Consider the following 9,500-nt stretch of genomic DNA (forward strand, 5'->3'; position numbering starts at 1 on the left):
AACTTTCCTCGCGCGCGCGCGCGCGCGCGCGTGTGTGTGTGTGTGTGTGTGCATATTTTTTACGATCATTTTTTAAGCTTCGTACAGTGTTCCGTTTCATCAAGAGATATTTTATTCGCCGTTTAACATTGGTATCACCGATACATCAGGTCATATAGGATTCTTTTATTTCGTGAACGTTTATTTTTGTTTCAGACACGCCTCTATCACCGATGGGGCCTTCGTCGCCGAGTCAGGAAGGTCTATTCACAGATCTTCGGCTTCTGTCCTTGGAAAAGCAGCTCAATATCGAACTGAAGGTAGAAATCCGCTTGCTGAAAAGACACTATTGAATTATGATATACATTTCAAAATCGCAAGCAGACATTTGCGATATCCGTGAACACGGATAACATTGCGTGTTATCAAGCTGTCACTTATCAAGATTTTTAGCAGCAATTGCGTTATCGGATAATACCGATAATAAAATAACATCTCTTTCAATAATAAATATATATCGGTATAACTTCTTGATAATATATATTTAGAATTAATTCTCGCAAAGTCGTTATGTACAACTTTCTGAATGATTACGCAGAACTTCGATAGTTCTCTTTCACTTTTCTTGTATCAGCTTCGCGTGAGTCAGCGCAGTGAGTTGCTCATTTTTCTCTTACTAAAAATAATCTCTCGTTACATCACGCAGAGATTTAAAATAATTAGACTAACGCGTCCGGACTCTTTGCAGTTATCACTTGTTAATGTGGAAGCGTTAATTATTTGCAATTATACCTTCCTATTTTCTCTTTTTAACAAAGTAGTTAATTTTTTTGTACACTAGACTTTTAACATGGACGTTCAATGCTGTATAATTAAATTTTAATAAAATAACACACGTAGAATATCATTTGTTTTATGTTTACGGTAGGTCAAGCAGGGTGCTGAAAACATGATACAGAGTTTAACAAGTGGTCATCGCGACAAGAAATTGCTACAGGAGGCTCAACAAATGCTAGATGATTCCCGCGCTAAAATCGAGTTCCTACGTATGCGGATTATGAAGGTGCGCCAATCACGGCAGCAACAACGAGGCGATGCACCACCACCGAATGGTGAAACAGCTAGTAATAAAGGTACATACCGATCGTTATTAATAATAATTTGTGTATGCAATATTTGATCGAAATTGAGAAAGAGAAGATGATTGAATATTCTCTCAAATTTCTATTTTTCTATTAATAAAATTAGTTCTCCAATATTGATTGTAATAAACTTAAAGACACTAGTTGTACCAGCATAAATTTATGGTATCGCGTGTGAATCGGGAAATTGAAATGCTTCGTTTATTTAAATAATGTATGCGCTATCAGAAGTTCTGCTTAATTCTGTCGAATGTTATTGTCAGCTTTATCGTTCTAATTGTTTGAACGACCATAGTTAAGCTGTATACATTTCTGATTTCATTGTTAACGTGAGGTTTACGGAATGAAGACAGTAAGCTGACATTTACTGCAGTAATGAAACTGTCTCAGAACATGGTATACATTCGTATCTCACCCAGGAATTCGTGCCATGTATTCATTATAAAAGTACAATGTTGCATATGTTCGTTATTGTAATAAATGGCATTTCTTGGAAGGAAGCGCTTTGTTCGTCGAAGGATATATATTCGTTACGCGTATAATGGTTTACTTTTTCCTCGCTATAAAACGTGGGTGGATACATTACGTAAGAAGATAATCATGCACCGTAGATAAATGAAAGCTTTGTATGAGTAATGGTTAACGTTGCGAGTGTGAATGAATTTTTGTCGAATGTAATGTGAATAATAAGTATAATACTTTTACAGATAGGTATGAGCCCAGCTTGGAACTCGCGTTGGAGGAAAGGGTGGAGGAGCTACGGCATCGATTACGAATAGAAGCAGCTGTTGTAGAAGGTGCCAAGAACGTGATACGTCTTCTACAAAGTGCCAAAGTCGCTGATAAGAAGGCCCTAACTGAGGTACGTGGTCATTTCTTTTTCAATTCGTAATCTGTCGACATGGAAACGGAAGCCGGAGTTCTGTGCGTGACACGCAATTTGCGAAAGGTGTTTGTATATGTAGCGTTAAAGGAAGCCATTTACGTCACTTCGCCAACAGAGCTGTTTCGAAATGATAATAACGTGGAAATTGTCCGACTACTCTCTTAGTGAAAACGCACAATGAGGATAATTTCCGCTTCTAACGCAACAAAATGAATGTTTTTCTTTTAAATCAGCAAACGCAATATATGAGAATATCCCACTGCCTTATTTATTATATTAAGTTTTTTTTAACGTAGATTATGTTTTCTATAAAATTTTTAGACTGTTTTAAGTCAATTGATTAGGAAAATTCATTTTCTGTAAATTGATTAATTTATAATAGTTTCGAGAATTAGTGTTGGAGACAGAATTCTCATACGAATGGTGATGTGATTTTGACGAGGGGACGTTTGTCCTTTGCGCCAGTATGAAAACGACTTCTTGTCGACAGCCGGATCGCGCGGGCGACGTCGGCAGCGTAATGCATGTCGACATGGACCCCGGAGGGTCGGTGGCGGCGTATACGCGCGTCTCTCAAAATAGCTTGCCGAATACCCGCGCCACCCCGTTTCTCGTGACGCCTTTTCGGGTCGCGCTTAGTTACCATCTCTCGAGGAGAACTGGCATCATCCAGTATCGTAAGCACCGCGATAAACCGACGACATGTGCACCGGCCGACTGCGAAGGAGACGCCCGTGGAATGTATACGTCCATCAAGTGGACATCCAAAAAGATATCGACCACGCGTTCGGATAATCGTGGTTGTTAATTATGATCTGAACTCGAAGACTGACACGAAGCCGCCCAATGATCGTAGCCTGTTTGGAGTCGCCCCTCCGCTCTCTTCTCGAACGCTGCACTCCAAAGAAGACTGACGTCTGCTTTAGAATCGATTTAAGCTGTCAGGATACTTGTATACTAACTGGACGCTCAAATATTTCTAATCGAGCCATAAACAATCCGTTACTTAGCGGAAGTTTAAATCTTGTTTGATCCTTGGATGTTTGAATATGTGTAACGTATGCGAGTTACTTAGAAATAATCAATTCATTGCCTTTTAGATTGTACGTACTAAATAATTTTACGATCACATAAGATATCTGTATTTCGAATACTCTTGACTACCGGCAATTATCGAGACTGAATAGTCTACAATTTTAATTGAAATTTTTGAGCAACTTGTACATTGATTTTTGTATCGTAGTACATCTCACCTGATCGTGCGTTATTATTGCGCACAATTATTACGTCAGTGACCGTTGAACACATAAAAAATGCTACGTTATTCCAAAAAATATTTTTAATGTGATTGTATGTTGCTCCAAATTTATATTGTGCTAATTATATACATCGCTCTATATTGCTCAGTTTGTTGCCTTACAAGGGAAACTGCGATGGTTGCAACAATCGCAGAAATATTGTATAATGTGCAATGATGAACTGACACATCACAACTGTCACAGCTGTTAAACATATTTTATACGTAGAGAATAATAGAATGCAAAGTGACGTATCAAAGTATCTTCAGGTATCGGCGCTAAAATTTTGCAACATTAAAGCGGAAAGAAACGCACTTGGATAGTTCTCGAACACGGGACCCGAAAATAGATTGGTGGCGATGCAATACCGCAGTATTACCATCCTTCCGGGAAAAACTGCGCCACGGAGATGAAGCACAAGCAGCTCAACTCTTAAATAGATATCATTATATAAGATTTCTTTTCAATATATTACGAAATTAGATGAAGAATTAGAGATAAATGGTCACGGGTGATTAATCGCCGGCATTTTGTGTACGTTCGAGCAAAGAGACTTCAAATCCATGAACAGAAGAAGAACCTCTTCGGGAGGAGAAGAGGGCAGATCTTCCGGACGTATTTTCCTGGCAGCAGAGCCGATTGGATAACAATAATGTCGTGCGGTGGATGAAGGCACGGCGGAGGCTGAGGAGGAAGAGAGGCACAAGATGTACGGACGTCAGGATAATTCGGGCGACGGTAGCTCGAGCCAGGTGCCACCGTGGCTTGTGCGCGCCGAAGTCACGATCCGCCACGGCGACACGGTGACCTCCGAGACCGTGCAAATGCCTCCGGGTACCAGTACCACCACCGACGCGGGCGGCATCCGCATGATATGCCGCTGGAACACGAGCGAACCGAACTCGACATCAACGTCGACATCAGCCAACACGTCCAACGCTTTCCTATCATCTGGTAGTACCGCCGGCGGCTATGGCTTTCAACGGGGCAATATACTCTTCACGTCCACACCGCCCGAGAAATCAAGCGAATCGTATACTCTGCCACGCTCAGGCTCGTCTGGTAACGATGATTCTATCTCATCTAAAGGCCGAGCGAACGTTTCTGATTCTGGCTACACTAGCGAACAATTCTCGCCGCACACGTATTCGTCCTTGCCTGCGCGACGCTCTTCTCAACAGTACAATCATCGATGCAAAAGCACATGCAGCATTGTACTATCCACCGTAGGCGCGGATAAGCCTAATCCTGAGAAAGTTCCGTCTATCGATCAGTGGCACCGTCGAACTCCGCATCAATATGTTTTTTCACGTCATCAATTCAGCACGGTTCCGGAAGTCTGTGAAGATTGTGCGGAAGGAAGCGCATCGAGTGCCTTCACCACGCATTTTTGCACTCGTGTCGCAGAAAAGACTGCCAATACCAGTAGGGCCACTGCGATAAGCAAGGACGTAGCATCGCAAACCACCGACATCGAATCGGTGCGCTCGTCGTCAACTGTAAAGAGCAGCAAAATTAGGAGGAAATTTGGTACTGGTGCTAATCAGCATAGCGGGCAGAAAAAAGAGGTGAGTTATTAACATGGATTCTGCAACATGCAATGAATATATGAAACAGATTGTTCACCAATCGAATCTCAAATGCGATAATTATCTTCTTCCAGCAGGAAATCCGATCGCCTTCAGCATCAGTTGAGAATACCAGTACTGGTCTTCCGACCGATCCAGAAAAATCAGACTCATCCGCGAAAGAGGACAGCAGTAAGCGCAAGTCGCGAACGGTGCACATTGATGTGTATTGCACAGGATCCGATGATGATGCCAGTACAGACACGATCAGCGAGGACAATCACAGCACGCCCATGACCGTATTTGAAAACGATGACGTCAAAGTCACTCACACTCAAGCGGTAGATAACTTGCCGCGAGGATTTCAAGATGCAAACGCGTTTCTGAAGCGCAGTGCCGAGCGACGATGCGCAAGTTTCAGAAATGCACCGATGAGAATGCCCTCATTAGCTAGTTCGAAGGGATACGATAGCGACGAGGTTCTGAGTTCTCTTTACCCCTCGCGATTCAGCTCGTACAGCGGGATACGGGATCTCGATTCCGTTCCGTGGTCCACAGTGTCGTCCAGCACGGCTCTTTCGCCATGCGATTACGATTCAACCATGACATCATCAAAGGACACATTCTCCGATATTGAATCTTTGATCAATAGTAAATCTGGCTTGACGCCTTGTGACAGCTTTGAATACGCCAATGCCGCGGATCGCGACAGAATACGGAAATTGGATATTTTGGCGAAAACTGGTAATGACAGAAACAGAATCTGGCGATCGCCGCAAATTGAACGGAAACATCTGCTACAGAACAAGAAGATGAGAGAATACTTCGAGAAGCATGAGATAAATTGGTCGTCTGGAGACAGTGCTGAGGATTCCGACGAGAGCGGAGCAGTCGGTTGGAGTTTTATATCCGGCGATGATAAATCACGATTTGTTAAAAGAGATTCGATCGTCCATTGTACGAGCAAAGGTCAAATCGAGGAATCTAGTGTGACTAATTTAGACTCGGAGCATAGAAGTGCTCAAGAAGAACACTCTCGGTTTGCGATACAGAAAGATTATGTCCCTTATACGAATGTGTTACGCGATCGTATTGGTCCGTTTGGATCAAAGAGTCCTTCTCCTCTTCCTTCGACCATACCCTCCCGCGTAACGTCTCCCTTCACTACACTGTATGGAGAAAGAACTGAACATATTCTAAAAGCCTCAAGATTTGGAGCAGTAATCAGCGCGTTTCGAAAACCTGGTCATCATATAGGTCCCTCGAAAAATCCGACGTGTTCGTGTGAGCATTGCCGAAGATATTTCGAGGACGGAGGTAGAGGACGATCTTCTTCATTGAGTGAACTTGAACGTCATCCGGCCTTCAAATCGCGAAAAGAGTGACATTAAATTTCATTAGCTCTTGAGGATTTTAAATATATTGATTCTTTAATTTTTACAAAACGACAAATGCTTTCCACTTTATTTATTTATGTTATAAGATTTGTATGCTTAACAAATAAATTGCGTTCCATTGCATTCAAGGCGATTAAGAACAATATAAAGTCGTATCTTGTGATTTGTGTGCTTAATTTATATTTCTTAAAATATTCCATATACTCTATACATAGCTTTTTTAGCTATGTATCTAAATTAATTATTACGAGGACTGCTAAAAAACACATTCTGCTGAAAATTGAGCATTTATAAAAATTAACAAGGATGTATTATATTGATTGCATCATTAATAAATTTATGTCGGACATCATTTGTGTACACTTACATGTATTGTATAATCCTCTCTTTACATTAAACTAATGTTAAATATCTTAGCTCGTAATGGCACGTTATTATATAAATCATAAATTACTACAGGCGCAAGCAAGCCTCGCGGAATCCAGTAGAAAATTGGACTTACTTAGATTGTCCCTCGAGCTCAGAAGGCAAGAGCTACCTCCCGACAGCGGTACTGCAGCTCAGTTAAAGAGAGAATTAGCTAGCGTTCAATCAGCTAGTCCAGTTCCTGTTACATATACATCATTACAACCGTTTCGCGGTCCTTTGGAAGGTAAAGCTACTGTACCAGCTTCAGTATCGAGATGCGCAGCTGTCACAGGACAATTAGAGGTATATTGAAGAACATTACAGTTAACTGATCACAATTAACTGATTAACGGTATTAATTTTTTGTACTACATGCCCGATGTGTTTAGGTAAGATTAATGGGATGTCAAGATTTAGCAGAAGAAGTGCCTGGGCGTACGAGGAGGGAACACCCTGCTAGTCCTGATTTACGTAGTTTCGTTAAAGGTGTTACAGGACGCAGCTCAAGCAAATCATATAGCGTGAAAGACGAAACAAGCAGTAAGTTTTTGATATTTTAAGAATAATATCGATATCATTGAATCCTTTATTAAATATCATTATTTTCAGATGATATTATGGCAGTTATAAAATTGGATAATCAAACCGTAGGACAAACTAGTTGGCGTCCATGTTCCCAACAAGCTTGGGACCAAAGGTAATACTAATTAATAAATGCACTTTTACTTAACTCAATTATGTGAATAATTCAATAATTGTGCATTTTGTGTGTCCAATAAAAATTTTTAGGTTTTCTATTGAGCTTGATAAATCAAGAGAACTTGAAATAGGCATTTATTGGAAAGATTGGAGATCTCTTTGTGCAGTTAAATTTTTACGTTTAGAAGAATTCATTGATGACGTTCGACACGGCATGGCTCTACAGTTGGAACCGCAAGGCCTTCTGTTCGCAGAAATAAAATTTCTAAATCCGATGATATCGCGAAAGCCTAAATTACAGCGTCAACGCAAAATATTTAAACAGCAAGTGAAAAATTTCCCAAGAGCAAATCAAATGAATATAAATGTTGCGACGTGGGGTAGGCTGCTTAAACGTTCGGCGCCTTCATTGCACAATTCCAGAAGCTCAGAAAGTCCACCGTCAGGTAAAGATTAAAATTCGACTACGTAAAATGCATAATTTTGCATTTTAATCTCAAGAGGTTAACTAATATTTTGATTTGCAGGACCACAACCATTGCAACTTGTGTTTGATACCTCAGTAGAAGATAAGCCTGAAACTCCCGGCGAAGTGCCTGATCCGGAGAAAGGTGGATTGGGTGGCGCACGGCCTTTAGGTATGTCAACATCGAGTAGCAGTCCAACTCTGCCACGCCCTCCGGAGCATCCTCCTCCACCGCCACCAACTGTAACAAAAAAACCTACGCCTGCACCTACACCACCTCCCAAATTGGATCAAGAGGTAAGTCTTTGTATATTTCTGTATACATCATTATTTTTTAATGAAAATGTTCTATATATTGATACACGATAATATTGTTTGTTAGAAATGTTGTTTATTGCATTATATGTATTTGTCAATCTTTGCTTTTGATGTAAAAATATAGATAAGATTGCTAATGTCGCAAATTGTTACGTAATTGTTATAAATTTATGTTATTATATGATACGTGTATGGAGAGTTTTCATTTATATTACGAATACATATAATTTATTATTCTCATATATCGTATTTCTACGATATGTCTATTTTTAATCACTTTACAAGAAGATTGTAGCAATGTATTAGAATTTCAAGGCTGGGAATCTTGGTTATGGGATAAAATAGTTTATAAAATAAATGTGTGATAAATAGATATATTTTCTAAAAAATTATAATTCTAATGGATGTGTATATATTTTGATGGGGCATGTTATTATTAGTTATTATTAGTTATTATTAGTTACTATATTATGTATGATATATTTCTGCAATTATAAAAAGGTAGTATTAGTTTAATTTGCACTTGCTTTAAGAGAATATCTTGTAGTTATTACACACTTTCTTTATTAAATGGATATGTAATTTCTTTGTTTTCTGGCAACTATATATATGTATATATATGTTATATAAATATTTATTTTACAATAAATTTTATTTTCTCGCACAGTCGATTAAAGCAATATATATTTACACTATCTTTTCAATTTTTCGAAAACAAAAATTTAAACTCCCTATTATGATAAATCATAAGCCATTGTAAAACATATTTCAAAATTTAAATTATATTAAAGATAATAGCTATGCATGTCTTCAACTTAAACAATTTCGATGCGCAATCTAAAATTTGCTGCAGTTAATAAAGAATTAGAGGTAAAGAGACAGCAATGTAGTTACAGAGTGCATTAAGGGAGTTTGATTTTCTGCACAACGAGGAAAAGGGCGGGCCTCAGGGTGCAAATTTGAGGCCCCTTGTGACAGAGCCCCGCCCTGTGCTGATTGCACCACCCTCTCCACGCACACCCTCGCCCCAACCCGTCGTCGAGTTTCCTGAGGATGAGGTACATACCCTCCATGTACACACAGCATTGCTTTGCTTGCTTTAGTATGTTGCATGTAAATATTGAAGAAAGAAATATAATTTCTTGTAATGCTTTATAATGTAAATTATTTCATTTTTATCTTTATAATTATCATCATATTATATATATATATATATATATATATATATATATATATATATATAGTAAATAAAACTAACTATTTATTTTATATAGTAATTAGTATAAGTAAAAGTACGGTATTTTACTTTTTAACTTAACCTAACCTAAATTAATTAATT

At 39.1% G+C, this 9,500-nt stretch overlaps 2 protein-coding genes across 2 annotated transcripts in view; both read left to right on the forward strand.

Moving 5' to 3' along the window:
- LOC105617006 (serine/threonine-protein kinase N) overlaps positions 1-9,500 on the forward strand; it is a 32,961-nt gene that overhangs the window by 21,369 nt on the left and 2,092 nt on the right. Inside the window, exons 4-12 of the mRNA XM_012198587.1 lie at positions 196-299; positions 908-1,112; positions 1,829-1,983; positions 6,730-6,981; positions 7,068-7,218; positions 7,288-7,375; positions 7,468-7,823; positions 7,905-8,140; positions 9,052-9,219. Of these exons, the coding sequence (XP_012053977.1) occupies positions 196-299; positions 908-1,112; positions 1,829-1,983; positions 6,730-6,981; positions 7,068-7,218; positions 7,288-7,375; positions 7,468-7,823; positions 7,905-8,140; positions 9,052-9,219 (1,715 nt within the window). The remainder of the gene's footprint in view (positions 1-195; positions 300-907; positions 1,113-1,828; positions 1,984-6,729; positions 6,982-7,067; positions 7,219-7,287; positions 7,376-7,467; positions 7,824-7,904; positions 8,141-9,051; positions 9,220-9,500) is intronic.
- LOC105617005 (A-agglutinin anchorage subunit) lies at positions 4,013-6,632 on the forward strand. Its single transcript, XM_012198586.1, has 2 exons — positions 4,013-4,873; positions 4,969-6,632. Exons 1-2 carry the CDS (start codon positions 4,013-4,015, stop codon positions 6,256-6,258), a joined length of 2,151 nt encoding a protein of 716 aa, XP_012053976.1. The 3' UTR covers positions 6,259-6,632.

Source organism: Atta cephalotes, assembly GCF_000143395.1.
Source record: "Atta cephalotes unplaced genomic scaffold scaffold00011, whole genome shotgun sequence".
Classification (NCBI taxonomy): Eukaryota; Metazoa; Arthropoda; class Insecta; order Hymenoptera; family Formicidae; genus Atta; species Atta cephalotes.